The sequence below is a fragment of the Diabrotica virgifera genome, chromosome 6 (assembly GCF_917563875.1).
Source record: "Diabrotica virgifera virgifera chromosome 6, PGI_DIABVI_V3a".
Taxonomy (NCBI): Eukaryota; Metazoa; Arthropoda; class Insecta; order Coleoptera; family Chrysomelidae; genus Diabrotica; species Diabrotica virgifera.
This window is the reverse complement of record NC_065448.1, coordinates 222,741,652-222,761,191: the sequence shown is the minus strand read 5'-3', so window position 1 is coordinate 222,761,191 and position 19,540 is coordinate 222,741,652. Positions and strand designations below refer to the sequence as shown.

The 19,540-nt window shown below is 33.8% G+C and overlaps 1 protein-coding gene across 2 annotated transcripts in view; it reads left to right on the top strand.

The window, feature by feature from the left end:
* Positions 1-573: 573 nt before the first annotated feature.
* The window catches only part of LOC126886733 (TATA box-binding protein-associated factor RNA polymerase I subunit B), a 39,762-nt gene continuing 20,795 nt past the window's right edge, over positions 574-19,540 (top strand). For both annotated transcript variants that reach the window (XM_050653746.1, XM_050653747.1), the window contains exons 1-3: positions 574-1,083; positions 3,773-3,887; positions 14,792-15,380. In XM_050653746.1, coding sequence (XP_050509703.1) covers positions 716-1,083; positions 3,773-3,887; positions 14,792-15,380 — 1,072 coding nt within the window. In that variant the 5' untranslated portion in view covers positions 574-715. The remainder of the gene's footprint in view (positions 1,084-3,772; positions 3,888-14,791; positions 15,381-19,540) is intronic.

Below are 19,540 nucleotides of genomic sequence, written 5' to 3'. Positions count from 1 at the left end.
GTTTCTGCTCCGTATGTCATAATAGGAAGAACGCATTGGTCAAATGTCTTCCGTCTCATAGCTGTTGGGATGTTGCTCGCTCTTAAAGATGTCTCTTAGTGAACCATAAGTCGCCCAAGCAAGTGTTATTCGTCGTTGAAATTCGCAAGTCTGATTGTCCTTGCCTATTCTGATTTCATGACCGAGATATATGTACTTTTCTGTCAATTCTACCACTTGACTTTGGATGGTTAGGTGTTCGCTGGGAACTAAATTTGTCATAAATTTGGTCTTGCTGATGTTAATTTTTAGACCTGAAGATATGTTTTCTAATTCTAGTAGCATTTGTTGTGCTTCACCCAGATCTTCGGTAATAAGTACCTACTATATCGTCGGCAAAACGCAGATGATTGAGCATTTTTGATGGAGAAATAAAAAATAGATGGAGAAAGAGAAATGCTCAATCATCTGAAAGAAGTATAACTTCAATAATTATTTTAATGTAGAGAAGACCGAGTTGTTTATTAGCCAATTCCGGATCTTTGTCCAATGACGTATTAGATATAATTTTACGTCACTTTGCCCCACGTGAAGTACATAACCTTACATTTTCAAATATTTGTTTATGATTTTGGTTTATGTTTGTGTACCAAAGGTACCAAACCAAAGGATTCCTCCTTTGGTACTATAATAATTCGTTTAATTAATTAATAAGATAATAATTTTGATATAAAAAATGGAATGTGCCGTATGCGGTGGCACTGATTTCACAGCGGAATCTGGCTACTACTTTTGTAATGAATGCCAGACTCAAACTCAAGAGTTAAAAGAACATGAATTTCAAGAAGATGACGCTCAAATTAACATAAAACGTACAAGGAAAATTAGAGATCCTACGCCCAAAAAAAATGCCGAACAAGTCACCAGTTGGGAATGTTGGAATGTTATTATAATGATGTTAACAGAAGAACTTATCAATCTTGGCGTTGATAGATCTATCAAGAAAATTGTGAAGTGTTTATGGATGATGTATTTGGAAAAGTTGGAAGTACTACATATGGAACGTGATGAAAAACCGAAATTTTCTGTAATCAACCCATCAAGGTAAGATTAACTGTTTTTATTCACTATAAGCCACAGGAGATACACTCAATTGCCCTCTACGGCCACTGCATTCAATTTTTCCTTACTCCGTCTAATTTTTCTGACCCTCTAATTTTTGTTGACTCCTAATTTTTCATGATACCCTCTAATTTTTACTAACTCCCTTTAATTTATTTTTATTATAGAGTAATGAGCATGCTAATAACCAGCAAAATAATGGAAAACATAATACACTACTACTATCGGTTTACAGCATTCTCCGATGCCTTCCGACTCCTAACCGCCATTCTTCTCTGTTTAACCATAGACCTGGAGGGATTTCTCTTTCCTCTAGTTCTTTTTCAATTCCCTCCCTCCAGCTTCTTCTCCGCCTTCCTCTTTTTCTTCTCCCTTGGGGTGTCCATGCCAAAATCTGCTTAGAAAACACAATACATTGTGAAGTAAAAAGAGATGAAAGTATTAGAGGTGAAAATTATCGATATAAACATATAAATTAACATTACATTACATAGTGTACCAAAGAAACCAGATCCATAATTAGTTTAGTGTGCTTATAAAGCAAAACCGGAATGAAAGCTTGAAAGAACAATACATGAGGAACCTACCCTGAACTCTAAGGTCACCAAACTACAGAACAGTACTCTAGATGTGACTTAACCAGAGAATTAAACAGCAACTTCAATGTCTGCAAGTTATTAAAGTCAAATGAGTGTCTTTTAACAAATTCAAGCTGTTTCAATGTTTTAGTGGAGATATACAGCATGTCCCTGTGAGTTGTATCCATATGGAAAACTTTTTTATTATTAATTTTACGGAAAAAAGTTATTCTTCATAAAAATCTCTGCTTGGTCTAAAACCTAAAATTTAATCATCAAATATCAATTTTTTTGAATATTATACGAGGTATGTCAAAAAGTTTGAATTTCACTCAAGAGTAAAGTAGCTTTATTTTTCACAATATTGAAAATTGCTATTATGAAAAGTTGTTTGGAATTAATAACTATATTCTATTAGTATGAAATTACATCCTTCTAATTGAAAAAAATTTTTTTTTGACAAATTTTGGATAACTCATTATTTTCAGTTATTTCGATTCAGATAACTCTTTTATTATTAATTTTACGAGAAAAAGTGATTCTTAATAAAAAGTTCTGCCTGGTCTAAAACCTAAAATACAACCATCTTATGTCAAATTTTATCAATTTTATACGAGGTATGTCAAAGAATATGAATTTCGCTCAAGAGAAAAATACGTTTATTTTTCATAGTATCAAAAATTGTTATTATGAAAAGTTATTTAGAATTAAAAACTATGTTTCAGTATGCAATTACATCCTTTTAGTTGAAATATTCTGAACTATAACAGTACTTTACTTCTGATCTAACTTTATCTTTTTTGACATACCTCGTATAAAATTGATAAAATTTTATATAAGATAGTTTTATTTTAGGTTTTAGACTATCCAGAACTTTTTATTAAGAATCACTTTTTTTCGTAAAATTAATAATAAAAGAGTTATCAGAATTGAAATAACTGAAAATAATGTTAGTTATTCATAATTTAAAAAAAAATTCAATTAGAAGGATGTAATTGCATATCAGAATATAGTTTTTAATTCCAAACAACTTTTCATAATAGCAATTTTCAATATTGTGAAAAATAAAGCTACTTTACTGTTGAGTGAAATTCAAACTTTTTGACATACCTTGTATAATATTCAAAAAAATTGATATTTGATGGTTAAATCTTAGGTTTTGGACCATGCAGAGCTTTTTATGAAGAATAACTTTTTTCCGTAAAATTAATAATAAAAAAGTTTTCCATATGGATACAACTTACAGGGACATACTGTATATTCTATATTATGTTTACCAAATGATAAATGACACTGAAAATATAACCTCAAGATCTTTATAACTAGATACTTTTTGTATATGACTGTCGAGTAACACATATAAGAAAAATCAATTTTATGAAAAGTTTTGCAAAAAGATAGTACATTACATTTAGAGGGATACAAATTTAATTTGTGATAAGAAACATAGTCCTGCGTCCTGCAAGCATGTAATGCATCCTGCAATTGAACACAGTCAGATGACTTCTCATTTATTCGAAACAATTTAATATCACTATGGTTTGTTTTTTATCCAAGAGGAGTGATTCAAATTTACTGCGCTGTATTGCTTGTTTGTGATTGGTCCAACAGCAAGCAAGTTTACTCCACTATTATAAAATTTTGACACTAATAACATTTATCAAATTTTGACACTAGTGACATTTTATAGGTTAATTAAGAATATGGGTACATATTTTCAGCTGCAATGCTTTTCAAGTGGGGATTCATTTTTTCGAATCCTGAGAAAACTAATAAGTATTCTTGAAAAATTTAAACGCAGAATGAAAGATTACGTTATTAGCGAGGGCCGAAAGTCCCTGAGAACTTCTATAATGTTTATTTTAATAAGTTACAGGGGTGAAAAACTAAGAGAAAATATCTCATTCAAGAAATCAGAGCCAATGACCACCTGTGATCCTTTAACTCTGCAGTCATTCATCAGCCTCCTTAACTCTAGTGATTGCAATTTATTGGGGTCATCATAGGGATAGGCTGATCCAAGTAAACTCATTCATTTCACCCCTTTTTATATTTTATTTTTTATTTTACAACATTTAATGAAATCATTTCAGAGACATAAAAATTGTTTACGGTATAGCAGCAAAGGGATGGAAAAGAAAGTATTCGGTATCCTCTGATGAGACCAGTGGTACAATAGTATCTAGAAGGCAAAGATCCAGCAAAAAGGTAAGACCATTCGAATATACAGGGTGTCCCGAAAAGATTGGTCATAAATTATACCACATATTTTGGGGTCAAAAAGAGTTTGATTGAACCTAACTTACCTTAGTACAAATGTGCTCATAAAAAAAGTTACAGCCTTTTGAAGTTACAAAATGAAAATCGATTTTTTTTAATATATCAAAAACTATTAGAGGTTTTTTATTGAAAATGGACATGTATCATTCTTATTGCAGTAACATCTTAAAACAAAATTATAGTGAAGTTTGTCTACCCTATAAAAATTTTATGGGGGTTTTGTTCCCTTAAACCCCTCCAAACTTTTGTGTACGTTCTAATTAATTCCTTATTATAGTACCATTCGTTAAACACAACGTTTTTAAAACTTTTCTGCCTCTTAGTATTTTTTCGATAAGCCAGTTTTTATCGAGATGCGGCTTCTTTTTTAATATACTTACATACAAATTTTATGGGGGTTTTGTGCCTTTAAACCCCCCAAATGTCTGTGTATGTTCCAATCAAACTATTATTGTGGTACCATTAGTTTAACATAGTATTTTTAAAACTTTTTTGCCTCTTAGTCTTTTTTTGACAAGTCACTTTTTATCGAGATGTGGCTTCTTTTTTTCAAAATATACCTAAAAATGTAAATTATAAATAAATTTTCAGATTATTAACAGGTATATCATAGGTACTTAGCCATATACAAATATGTGGTGGATTCGACAAATATTCAAAATATCTCGATAAACACTGGCTTATTGAAAAAGTACTAAGAGGCAAAAAAGTTTTAAAAACGTTGTGTTTAACTAATGGTATCACAATAATGAATTAATTAGAACGTACACAAAAGTTTGGGCGGTTTAAGGGAACAAAACCCCTATAAAATTTTTATGGGGTAGACAAACATCTCTAAGAGTTTTTAATATATGAAAAAATAATCGATTTTCATTTTGTAACTTCAAAGGGCTGTAACTTTTTTTGTGTGCACTATTGTAAATAGGTAAATGAGGTTCAATCAACCTATTTTTAACCCTAGAATCTGTGGTATAATTTATGACCAATCTTTTCGGGACACCCTGTATAATGATGATATAAAAATTAACACATGTTAAAAATGTGAAATTTTTGTTACACTTAAGGCCGGATTCACCAACAACAAATAAATCAGTGAATAGTTGTTCCTTGAATACAATTTATTAGTTGATTATATCACAGTATTATATTTTATAGGGTATTCCAACATGCTGTCAAAATTAAATCAATATGGCGGCTGGGAGGGAAACATAAATGTCATTCTGTTAGTTCTTAATGTGTTTTAGATCAATTTAGTTATCTTTCTTTGTAATTTTGTTTTGTACAAGGATTAATTTAACATTTTCACTGGAAGAATTAATTTAAAAAGATAATATGCCTCATTTCTGTTGTGTATTGAAGTGTGGAATGCAAAGTAATAAATTGTGATGAAGTTCAGTTTTATCGGTTAGGTACCATCAGTGCTACATTTTAAGCATAAAACTGAACTAAATAAGTTATCATCTGAGAGACAAAAACAATGGTTAAATGCTACAAAATGTCCTATAAAAATGCTAAATAACTAACTATGTCCATGTTTCTTATGCTTGGAAAACTTGGAATGCCTATTGTCTTTCTATAATTTAAAGCTAAGCTGATGAATTTTCTTTGTTATAGATATTTAAAGCGAGATTAATTTGTCAATTTATTCAAAGAGTAAATATTTATTTGATAAATAAAATAAGCCTTACTTGACGTCAGTGAAACGTAGATGTGTCAGATTTATTGGTTGAATAACTTTATTCATCGGATAAACTACTGTTAGTTGTTGGTGAAACCGGCCATTATATACAAAGGTAAGTAAACTAAAAGTCAAACAATTAGGAATGCACGTCATAGATTTAATGACATCATAACCCACCGGTGCAAACTTGACGGCAAACAAATTCAATAAATTTGTGCTCATATACATATTAGTTTTTTCGCTACCGTCAAGTTTACCAAGAAAATGCTGTTGCCAAATAAAAACCATATATGTCTTTGCCAAAGCAGCTACCGGCTACACTGTTTCTCTCTGTCTGTAAGAGTGAAACAAAGATAACAAATCTGTACTATAGGTGTCAAACTGACATTTGGGAGGTGTGTCCATTTAGCCAGCAATATTTCTTAAAATTCATGCCTAACTAAACCTACCATACCTACCTACCAAATAGCTGGGAAGATTTGGCAAATATTCTGACAGAAATAGCTGAAGACAAACTGGGTAAAAAAGAGAAAGATTGAAAGGAATGGCTATCAGATGAAACTTGGAACCTTATCGAGGAAAGAAAACAACGAAAAAAAGATATCTTGCAAGCAAGAACTGTAGAAGGAAGAACGAACCGACAACAAGAATATGAAACACTAAATAAAGCAGTTAAAAGGAATGCAAGAAGAGACAAAAGAAGGTGGGCTGAAGAACTGGCAAAACAAGCAGAAACAGCTGCACAACACAACAGGACTAGAGAGCTGTACCAAATTACTAGATGATTAACAAAAAATGGGCCCAACTGTTCGAACATTGTAAGATCCAAGACAGGTGAATTACTTACTACAACAAATGACCAAGTAGAGAGATGGAAAGAGCACTTTCAGGAGATGCTAAGCACGCCTAGGGACAACACAGATGAAATTGTCGAAAACCCGCAGAATATAGACTTGCATATATCTTGCGAGTCCCCTTCCAAAACGGAGATAATAACAGCTATCAAATCTCTGAGAAATAAAAGGTCCCCGGGAATCGATAACATTGCTGTCGAATTACTTAAAACTGACCCGCATCTAACCGCTGAACTTTTGCTCCCCATAATCCGAGAGGTGTGGGAAACAAACCGCATTCCAGCGGGCTGGAAAAAAGGTAACATTATCAAGCTTCCAAAAAAGGGCAACCTCATACTGGGCAAAAATTGGAGAGGAATAACCTTGCTTACCGTTATAAATAAAATTTTTACGACCATCATACATAAAAGATTAACAAACAATGTTGAATTTCGAGCTAATCAAGCAGGTTTTAGATCAGAATCTTCCTGCATAGACCACATTAATACTGTGAGAGTCATAATGGAACAATCGGTTGAATGGAACACACCTCTATACATGGTTTTTGTTGATTTCGAACGTGCCTTTGACAGTCTATCTCATTTTTTTTTTCCCTGTAAGCCGTCTGTTGTGAACCGGTTGTACTGCAGCCACTTGGCTTATTGTACATCTTCCATTGTTTATGAAACCCATTCCAGAATTCTGGAACCCTGTACCAGCTTGTACAGGTCTAGTGGGTGGGTGCCATATAATTTTGGAGTCATTTCGATGTCTCCGAAAAGTGTTTGCCGCCTCCGATCCAATGCCTCACAGTCATGCAAAATATGGTTGACTGTTTCAGGTTCTCTGTTACAGAGTCTGCAGCTCAAGTCTCCATGAAACAGCCCCATTGTATGCAGGTGACCCTTAACTGGCGCATGTCCAGTGAGGAAACCTGTTATGACTCTGAGCTGATTCCTGCTTGTTTTCAGCAGTAACTCAGCTCTACTAGCACATGTCCGTCCGATATACATCTTGCCATGTGTTTGACCGGGTACACTCTCCCAGTGTGAGTTGTGTTGGCTTCGGATCCAGGCTTTTTTTCGTTCGCGGACGGTGCTTTTTGGCACTCCCACGGCCGGCTCTGGACCCAGGTATTTTGTAGCTGATGCTCTCTTGGCAAGTGCATCAGCTCTTTCATTGCCGTATATGCCCCGATGACCTGGAACCCATACCAGTATAACACTGTTATGTTGTGCCAGTCTATCAAGTTCTTGTCGACATTCCCACACCAGCCTAGAGTTCACCTTAGGGCTTATAAGAGCCCCAATGGCTGCTTGGCTATCTGTGCATATGTTAACCCGCTGCAGTTCGAATGCCCTCAGGTTGTTTTCTCTTGCACACTGCAAGATTGCAAAAATCTCCGTCTGAAATACGGAGGTACATTCTCCCAGTGGAATAGAAATGTTGAAATTTCCACCACTATAGAATATTCCTGCGCCCGAACCGTCTGCAGTTTTAGACCCGTCCGTATACCAGGTGCAACCCTGCAGTCTGGGTCGAGAGTTTCCTCTGTCCCATTCGTCTCGTGGGCAAATGTCCACTTGAAAAGGTACTTCAGGCATATATCTTGATGTCATATGGTCAGAAATCATCATCCATTCGGCATCATTAATTTCATTCGTTATTTTACTATGTCCTGATTTAACTGGTACGTTGCTCAGGTTTTCTCGCAGTCTATAATAGCCCATTCTCGCCTCACCTCTTATTGTTATATGTAAAGGAGGGAGATCCAGTAGTGCCTCCATAGCTGCCGTAGGTGTGCCCCTCATAGCCCCCGTGATCCCGAGACAAGCAAGTCTTTGCACCTTGCTTAATTTGATGATGGCACTTTTTTGCTGCACTTTTGGCCACCATACCACTGATCCATATGTAATTGTGGGTTTTACTACCATGTTATAAGTCCAATATACCATGTCTGGTCTCAAACCCCACATTTTTCCATGAGTACGTCTGGCTACCATTAACGTAGATACCGCTCTCTTCGTTATTCTTTCTATCTGCTGATTCCAAGTAAGTCTTGAGTCTAATATTATCCCGAGATACTTTACTTCACTCACCAGATTTAAATGTATACCATTTAGACTTAGAGGACCCAATTCCTCTGAATTCCTTCTTTTAGTAAATTTCATGATTTTGGACTTTAGAGGACTGATGTTAAGCCCTACATTTGAAGTCCATTCTGTAACTACTGTCAGAGCCTGTTGCATTCGATCTCTGACTGTACCATTAAATTTTCCGTGGGCTAAGATGACTAGGTCATCCGCATAGCCCAGGACGTGATGCCTATCGTTGTCGAGTCTAGCTATCAGGCCATCCATGACCAGATTCCACAATAGAGGAGATAAGACTCCCCCCTGTGGGCAGCCTCTGGCTACCTGAGCTGACACTGTATCCCCTAGCAACGTAGCATATATCACACGGCTTCTCAGCATGCAGTCTATCCATCTACAGCTTGTTTCGTCTATTCCTTTTAGACGGATCGCCCTTGTGATCGCTTCGTAAGAGGTGTTGTCAAATGCTCCCTCAATATCGAGAAATGCACCCAACATCACCTCTTGGTTTTCTAGAACGTACTCCACTCTCTGTACAAGATGGTGCAGTGCCGTTTCTGTGGAGACTCCCGCTCGATATGCATATTGTCCCCGATGTATCGGACTTTCAACCAATACACCATCCCTGATATGCCTATCGAGCAGTTTTTCTAAGGTCTTCAGTACGAATGACATCAGACTTAATGGCCGCAGAGACTTGGCCCTTTCCTGTCCGATTTTGCCAGGTTTGGGTATAAAAGCCACCCTTATCAGCCTCCATGCTTTTGGTATGTACCCCAGCCCTAAACTAGCCTGCAGTATCTTACACAATTTTTTGAAAAGAAGGTCGTTTCCCTTCTGTAGAAGTATTGGATAAATCCCGTCCGGACCCGGTGATTTATATGGCTCGAATGAGTTTATTGCCCATTTGATTTAACCGTATTAACCTTCATAAAAACTTGGTCAAAAACTTACATTAAATACCGAGTAGGGCTTACCTTAACACTCTACATGCAATAATTACATATACAGGGTGGTTCATCTTATTCGCCTCGGTGTTTGTACGGAAAACCACTTGATATTTTAAAAAAATTTCTTCACAGAAATATACAGGGCCATAAATACTACAATCTAAAAATAATGTGAAATATACAGGGTGCTCCAAAAAAGAGTGGTATATTAAAGTTATATTTTTTCTTATGGAATGCCTTATATCTGATGGCATTACTGAATTGACCTTAAAAAATAAGATATACTTTCATAAGGGTTCCCTATACCTAAATACAGGGTGTTTTGATTTCTTTAGATTTTTATGAAAATGTAAGGTTTTAGAAAAAAATAAATATCTACGAATCTAAGAATCAGTAACAAATTCTTTCTTATATCTTAATAATAGACTATTTAGTATACTTAAACAGATGCTTACTGCAACAAAATTTCTTACAGGGTGGTCAAAATATGAGATTGTCCTATTAACAAATTCAAGCTGTAATAACTTACTTATTTTAAATGGAACACCCTATATCTTACTAGTCTATCTCGTAGAAAATTTAATTAGCTTTAAATTTTTATTAGGGTTTCCCATACCTATCTTTTTACAGGGTGGTCAAAATATTAGATTGTTCTATTAACAAATTCAAGCTGTAATAACTTACTTATTTTAAATAAAACATCCTATATCTTACTAGTCTATCGCGTAGAAAATTTACTTAGCTTTCAATTTATATTTGGGTTTCCTATACCTATCTCCCTTCATTTTTTATATATTTAAAGATTTCCTAATTTGTAAGCCTTAAAAATTAGAATTAAGTACCTATGTTGTGGTTATATACAACACATCACCAACACCGGCAATATACTGAAATATCTTAGTCAAGTTACTTTCGTTAATAAAATTCACATTTTTATCATTTAATCACACAGAGTGCTCTTATTTTAAATGACATACTCGATATTCTATTCTTTATAATGGAAAATATTTAAAATCTCTTCAATTCCATGTAAACATTCTAAATACACATGTTATTCTGTAAATATAAATTCCGATGTTATTCTGTAAATACCCATTTTTACATATTTTTGTACAATAGGCTCGTTTTCGTCATAGTAGCCATTGCATTTAATTGTTTGTAATTGCGATTCACACAAAAAGTGGTGTTCTTAAATTTACTTCATAACCGTTGGTTTCAGATATGGAAAATACTTATACGGAATGAAATATAATTTAAATATCTTCCAGAATACGGCATCTAATATAGTGTATGCAGTTTAATATACAGTGCTAGTCAAAAGTCCGTACCCCCCCTCGTATCTTTTGAACGGTTATACCTATAATAGTGAAATTTGGATGAAGGAAATAAACGGACGTAAGCTTCTTAACTAGTTATGACAGGTGACGTAATGGTGACAGATGACGTTACAGAGCCACTGTGACCAATAATTTTAAATAGGACCTTATGGCAAGTGATACCTCGTTTGTGAGGTATTTAAAATACCTATTCAGTCATACTAATTTTTTTGGGTTTAGGTTGATTTCGATTTTGGTGAATAAATTAAATAAATATAATATTGTAGTTTCGAATTTAATTAATAAAAATTCAAATGTCCGCCTATAGATTTTTTGTCAAAAAAGTTGACGTTTTTAATTCTCTAGTAGTTTTTACGTCAACGTCAACCTGTTTGACAAGTAATCATAGGCGGAATTTTAAATTTTTATTAACTAAATGCGAAACTACAATTTTATATTTACTTCATTTGTTCATCAAAATTAGCTTAAACTCAAACAAAATTAGTATGACTGAATAGGTATTTTCAATACCTTTCAAACGAGATATCACTTGCCATAACGTCCCATTTAAAATTATCGGTCACAGTGGCTCTGTAACGTCATCTGTCACTATTACGTCACCTGTCATGACTAGTTAAGAAGCTTACGTCCGTTTATTTGCTCCCTCCAAATTTTACTATTATAGGTATAACCGTTCAAAAGATACGAGGGGGGGTACGGACTTTTGACTAGCACTGTATATAAACTATTCAATGTCACATGTAGGCCAAAATCAACTAAAATAATACAACACTCTGCGTGATTACATAGTAACAATGAAAATTTTATTAATGACAGTATCTTGTCTAAGTATATTGCCGGTGTTGGTGATGTGTTGTGTTGTACATAACCACGACATAGGTACTTAATTCTAATTTTTAAAGCTTACAAATTTGGAAATCTTTAAATATTAAAAAAATGAAGGGAGATAGGTATAGGAAACCCCAATAAGAATTGAAAGCTAAGTAAATTTTCTACGCGATAGACTAGTAAGATACAGGGTGTTCTATTTAAAATAAGTAAGTTATTACAGCTTTAATTTGTTAATAGATCAATCTAATATTTTGACCACCCTGTAAAGAGATAGGTATAGGAAACCCTAATACAAATTGAAAGCTAAATAAATTTTCTACGCGATAGACTAGTAAGATACAGGGTATTCTATTTAAAATAAGTAAGTTATTACAGCTTGAATTTGTTAATAGAACAATCTCATATTTTGACCACCCTGTAAGAAACTTTGTTACAATAAGCATCTGTTTAAGTATGCTAAATGGTCTATTATTAAGATCCAAGAAAGAATTTGTTACTGATTCGTAGATATTTATTTTTTTCTAAAACTTTACATTTTCATAAAAATCGAAATAAATCAAAACACCCTGTATTTAGGTATAGGGAATCCTTATGAAAGTATAGCTTATTTTTTAAAAATGAATAACCATTTTCAATATTTTCAATATATATTTTTTAAGATCAATTCAATAATGTCATCAGATATTCGCGGTGTGCAAGTACTTGGAAAGGGAAACGAGAAACGACCCTGCGCGAGTCGCGGAGAAATATTGCAACTATCTTAAATAATTCATATTGTCAATTGAAATTGTCAAATTGACGTATATTTCATACCTTCTGTCAATGAAGCAGAAAAATTATATATTGCTCCACAATATTGATATGATATGCAATTATTATATAAAGGTAAATTTAATTAATTGTATTTTGCTTGCAGTACTGCATTTTAATAACTAATTTTTCGTACTTCCGGGCCTAAAGTGACAACTTCACTCCCTTGTGACAGGTACTAAAGTGTCACATTTAATCCCTCCGGGATTAAATATTGACGAAACTCCCGGAACGATTAAATCACAAACAAACGAATTTAAGGGATATTTTATTGAAAAATATAATTAATTAGAATGGTAATTAACGTTAATATTCAAATTAATATTGTGACAGTTCGTCATATTGACCAGTCTTTCCTGGGTTAATGCAGCAGGTAACTGACGAGTAACAGATAGGTCCTTTTCATATTGAACTGGTGTTTGTTTCGAAGATCCTGCGGAAACATGAAGCGAGAATGAGGACTGTGGCATAACTATAGTGGACGAATCGGCGACTTGACCAAATATTTTATCTGAAATTTTTTGTTTATTTTTAATAGACGATTCAATATATCCCTCGGCCACGTTGGAGGATTTCCATCCTCCATGTCTCTTCAGCACGTCTATTGTTGCTCCCGAATCAGCTAACAAAGACGCAGATGTGCGTCTAAAACAATGTCCCGTATAAGACGTCGCATTTTCTAATTTCAAGAAAGCTGCTATTTGCCGTGGAATTGTACCAAACATGTTTTTTCCTACTACTCGCGTAGTACATTCTTTGTTGATGTATTGAACAAAAAATTTTGAATGAGTTGTCCCTGTCTTTCGCAATGCCACATATTTCCGAAATATCGCCACAAAACTGATGGCACTGTTTTCTGAATTTTTGATCACAAAATTTCGGTCAATTTTATTTTTGGTGTTTCTAATCGCAATTAGGAAGGAATCGCCCAAATCTCTCACATCGTCGATTTCTAAATCAACCAACTCTTTTCCACGACAAGCTCCCGCAACGCCCAAAATAAGTGCAACCTACAAAAAAATTGATTTCTTAAAATTTCTGAATATAAACAAATTTCCAAATTTACCTTAAGCATTAAATATTTATCATCCGGAGCCTCCCGTAAGAACTGATCTACCTGCTCAGACGTGAGAATTCTTGACTTCTTTGGCTTAAATCCCTCATTTCTTCTCTTCAAAAAAGCTAATAATTTTGGAAATTTACTTATATCAATATCTTCTCTAATGTTAATAACCGATTTCAGCATTGAGTAATGTGCCCAGAGAGTTGAGGCACAAACCGCTTTTGATTTATCATCGAAGTAGACTAACAGCGCATTTTCAGTAGGTTGTCTCACATTTTTTAAGCGGCACCACTTTTTAAAAGCATCGTACTGCTGCTCGTATAGTTTTCTAGATTTCGGTGGTAACAATTCTTCACCTACTTCGGCTGCTCTTTTATCAATATCAGATACACCTTCTTCACTCATGATACCAATAATTATCAATAACAATGTTTCTTTACAATGACACTAGTAATGACAATGTTTCTAAATTATAACTGTCACAACGCAATGTTACTATGGTAACTTATTTTAAAGACAGTTTATTAAATGAGTTGAAGAGAGAAAAAACTGATTGAAATTATTGAAATAATTAATAAAATCATACCGGAAGTACGAAAAGTATCGTATATACCTTGCGACTGAAGTACATTTAATCCTTCAGGTAAATTATGGCCCTCCCTGCGGTCGGGCCATAAACTTTACCTTCAGGATTAAATGTACTACTTCAGTCCCGCGGTATATAATGTACTATTATTTACTACATACAATTGTTGATGTTTTCATAACATAACCTGAATCTTATTTTTTCTTCTTATTATTTTTTTGGACTATGGCCTTGACAATTATCCAGTAACCAGGACTAATATAATTGGCCAATATAATTAAAAGTGCGAATAATAGTACAGAGCGTAGAAATAGGGGTCGCTTTGCCGAACTTGCACGGTCCCAATAGGGCATTCCATAAGAAAAAATATAACTTTGATATACCACTTTTTTTTGGAGCACCCTGTATAATTCACATTATTTTTAGATTGTAGTATTTATGGCCCTGTATATTTCTGTGAAGAAATTTTTTTAAAATATCAAGTGGTTTTCCGTACAAACACCGAGGCGAATAAGATGAACCACCCTGTATATGTAATTATTGCATGTAGAGTGTTAAGGTAAGCCCTACTCGGTATTTAATGTAAGTTTTTGACCAAGTTTTTATGAAGGTTAATACGGAACCACTGATATTTTGTTTTCGTTTTAGAGAGCCCTTGCTAAGGCACAATACAAAGAACGATCAGTACAATCAAAAACGGATGGATCTTCATCCTTACACAATGAAACATTGGCCAGTCTCAAATCTCACTCAGAAGCATCCGTAGAAGAAGAAGTACAATTTAATAAATTGGGCGTTAAGGAACTGAAGAAAACAATGTCATATCCGCGCATAAAACGTCATCAAAAGGAAATTCTGTCTGATACCAATAAAAAACCTAAGAAGGTTACTGAGGCCTATCGAGTACATCCTTATCACTTGAGTCCCTTTAAGATTTACAGCATTTTGCATCTAGCCCTTCTCATTAAAAAGGATCCCATGCAGTTGGGCGATATGTTAAGGTTCATGAGGGAGGGACATCTCAGTTTTAATTATTACTCTCATCTTTTTCCTGAATCATATGACAGCAAACGTTTGAATGTTGTAGATTTCCGAACGAATTTCGGTTCTTTGGGTCACTCCAGATTCAGACATACAACTGGAAAATTGGCTAATCTGTTGGATGTTTGTAGTTATATTAGTTGCCCCGATTTAGTGGCATTAGCCCGAAGGTACTGCGAGGAGATGAATTTACCAGGTAAATGGCACATATCTTAAATACACTGAGCAGCAAAATTAACACACCACCTTAAAAATGGGACATTTTTGATGTCTCGAATTTCCTAAACCTGTGTTCCGATTTCAGTGATTTTTTTAGTATGTTATAGCCTTATTCTTTAAGAATATAGATGTAGTAATAGTGTTGCTGCACAGGTAAATGTCATTGTATACCGGGTGTAACAATCATACTATGTTTTTTCCTCAAAGTTAGGAATATCATGTGGAATATTCTAGCATGTATAAAATATTGAAATTAAAACATAATAATTGTAGACTCAGGCTTTCTTTACATTTTGTTTTTTGATTATTTCGCTTAAGTTGGATGATACAAAAGTTAGGTACGTTAACAACTAGCCATGTTTTTCATCAATAAATCCACATTTTCTGCTCAGTTTAACCCTTTCATTACTGCGGAGACATATATGTCCCAGCGGATTTAAAAAAATCGGCTTGCATCTATTTGTCGCCAAAGCCCATGTTATTTGAACGCATCCGTATTTTTAGACATTCCTTACTAATTCCTGAGTAGTATGCCACCTACATATCACGTCTTTAACCTAAAAAATTAATGTTAACTAAACACGTGCATCAACAATTAGTAAACAATCCAGTTTTAGTAAGGAAAAAGTGACTGTTCTGTTTTTTTAACAGATTATTTATAATTTAGTTGCTGATTAACACAGGTTAGTGATATATATTGTTTATTTTTGATATTGTTTTTACCGATTTTACCATAATTTTTAAACCGGACTCTAGTGTCCCAGTAGTCTTTTATACCGGGTCGTATTTATCCCATTCGTATTGTTTGATTGCAGACTTACTATGGCACTTAGACGGTTTCTAACGCAAAAAGAGCTTCAAGAAGAGATTGAAAACCTCTCAAATATTTCAGAAAATGAATCCGAGGAAGAATCCTATACTGCCTCACACTCTGACTATGTACCTAGTGACGATTCTGCCTCAGATACTCCTGACCATGTGGATGTAAACATCAATGCTTCCGACGAAGAAAATTCGGATTACACGGAAATATCTGAAGATGAGTTGTAAAGAAATAAATTCGCTGCACAATGGAATATACCAAACACAAACTTTTGCCCAAAAAAGAAATTCCTACCCAGAGAAATGGGATAACATTACTAAATATTGGTAGAGGTTCTCTTCCTGTTGATATTTTTTTTTAATTATTTCCGCGCAGTTTATTTATGCACATTGCTTGCTGTACAAATCGAAGAATAGCAGCACTTCCAAAAAAGAGAAATATAAAATTAAACACGAAAAAACAGATATATACGAAATGATGACAGTGATTGGTTTTACTATGGTTATGTGTTACAATAAAGTACCATGTATCTCACACTACTGCTCACAAAACGAATCACTTTCGAATCCCCTTATAAAAAGCTATTTCAAGAGATCGCTGTTTATTCCTGCTATCTGTCCTACTATAATAATCCTGAAAGAAATGGTAATACGTCAAAAACACACTACATCGATGAAGTGGTTTCTTGTTTGAAACACACTTTTGTAAAGGCAAGGACTGAGAGTTCCCATCAGTCCATCGACGAGTCAATGACTAAGTTCAAAGGAAGATCTGCCCTAAAGCAGTATCTTCCTATGAAGCCAGTAAAAAGAGGTATAAAAATGTGGCAACGAAGTGATTCTTTCACAGCGTATATATACGATTTCAATATTTACTCGGGAAAAGAATCAACACCAACTACTGGAACTCTAGGAGAACGAGTTGTTAAAACTCTAGCCAACACCATAAGGTCAGCAGATGTGTGTCTATGCTTTGACAGATTTTTCACTTCGTTCAACCTACTGAACACCCTAAATTTTCCATGTTTAGGAACCTATATGGCTAATCGGGTAAACGTAGCTAAATTTGATAATAATAAAATGTTAAGGGGTGATATGGAGTTTTTAGTTTCATCCGAAGGAATTTTAGCGACTAAATGGAAAGACTTGTCACAATAGAACTGTTGGATTTATCAACAGAAAGCTAAAAACTGGAGAAAAAGCTATGTTCACTTGTCCAGAAGCATTTATTTTTTACAATAATTTTATGGGAGGAGTAGATCTCGCCGATCAAAAGGTTAGCACATATGATATGGACCGAAAATCTGCGAAATGGTGGAGAAAAGTTTTTTATAAATTAGTTATGTACGCTATTGTAAGTTCTTGGGTTATTTACAAGGATTTGCATAAAAGAAATGTACAACAAGATAGTACAAAATTTTCACTTTTGAATTTTTTGGTGCCACTAGCAGAACAGCTAATTGAATTAGGAAGATCCAACTCAAATGTAAAAAGACGAATAAGTGGCCGTTCTGGAAGAATATCAATACGACAGAAACATATGATCAATGTTGGAGACCATTTGCCACAACAAATACCTAATGTTGTTCTGAAGCTATTTCCTTGTGGCATTTTTATGATTAATTATTTATATGGGAAATAAGCCACAATTAAAATGAAAAAAATAATTTTATTAACGTTTCGACGCCCAAATCGGGTGCCGTTGTCAAAATACAAAATACTATTAATGGAAACAAAAATGTTGTTGCTTAGTAAAAAAATTCTTCTAATAATTTATTTAATTTGACTCATTTATATCGGCAATTCAGATACATATGATACATTTTAAAGTAGAAGACTTTAAAATGATATTGCCAATATTTATGAGTTGCGTTCCTGGGACGACTTTATTGAAAGATAGTTCATTCGATTACATGAAATCAACCCCAACTCAAGAATATCCGTCACAAAAAAATCATAGCATGTGATCTGTCTTTAAAAAGACAACCACATGCAACGGTGACATTAAAATTCTAGTGTTAGAGATCTCATAGTAAATCACGAGGGAAAACCAGGAAAAACCTCGTGATACTATCCCGACATCGTAAGTATTTGGTCTTACATTTAAATTACTCTCAAAATTAATACCAAATTCTGACTTTACTATAATTTTGTTTAAATTATAAATAATATCAATAATATATGGATACATAAGTAATACTAAAATATAAAATATGTACTAACTCGACTATTGACTTACTAATTGTGGTATTTTCTTTCTATTGACTTCCTGTTTCAGTATGGGTATCCACATCCTACTGCATTCCACCGAGGAATTTGTGACACAATTGGTTTCGTTTAACAAAAACCAACACATACCAACAGATATCTCAATTACAAATCAAATCACAACATCAGCGTTAAAAAGGGAATCATAAAATCCTTATATGATAGAGCCAAAATTACTTGTTCTAACGAAAATTCATTTTTAGAAGAAAAACAATTCTTAACATCTGTTTTATTAAAAAATGATTATCCTTTATCGTTTATAAATAAGGAATTGTCAAGATTGGATCGATTGGAACAGAACAACATAGAACGGGATCCTACAACATTCACAAGAAATAATAACTTTGATTAACATTTCAACAACATTCGAAACAAACAACACATTGAGATCTATTCTATCTAAGACTAAACCTAACAATGAACAAGAAAGGACAAAGAATTGTATTTATAAAATACCTTGTGAATGCGAACAGTTTTATATAGGTGAAACATCAAGACCATTAAACGTTAGAATAAGTGAACATCAATCTTATATTAAAAATAGAGAGTTTTATAGATCTCAAATATGTCAACACGCATGGGATAATGAACATAGAGTTCAGTGGAGAGATTCAAGTATAGTCCTGAAAGAAACAGATAGTAAAAAGAGAAAAATCAAAGAAGCGGCTCTAATTATGCTAAACGAAACCAATTGTGTCGCAAATTCCTCGGTGGAATGCAGTAGGATGTGGATACCCATACTGAAAGAGGAAGTCAATAGAAAGAAAATACCACAAGTAGTAAGTCAATAGTCGAGTTAGTACATATTTTATATTTTAGTATTACTTATATATCCATATATTATTGATATTATTTATAATTTAAACAAAATTATAGTAAAGTCAGAATTTGGCATTAATTTTGAGAGTAATTTAAATGTAAGACCAAATACTTACGATGTCGGGATAGTATCACGAGGTTTTTCCTGGTTTTCCCTCGTGATTTACTATGAGATCTCTAACACTAGAATTTTAATGTCACCGTTGCATGTGGTTGTCTTTTTAAAGA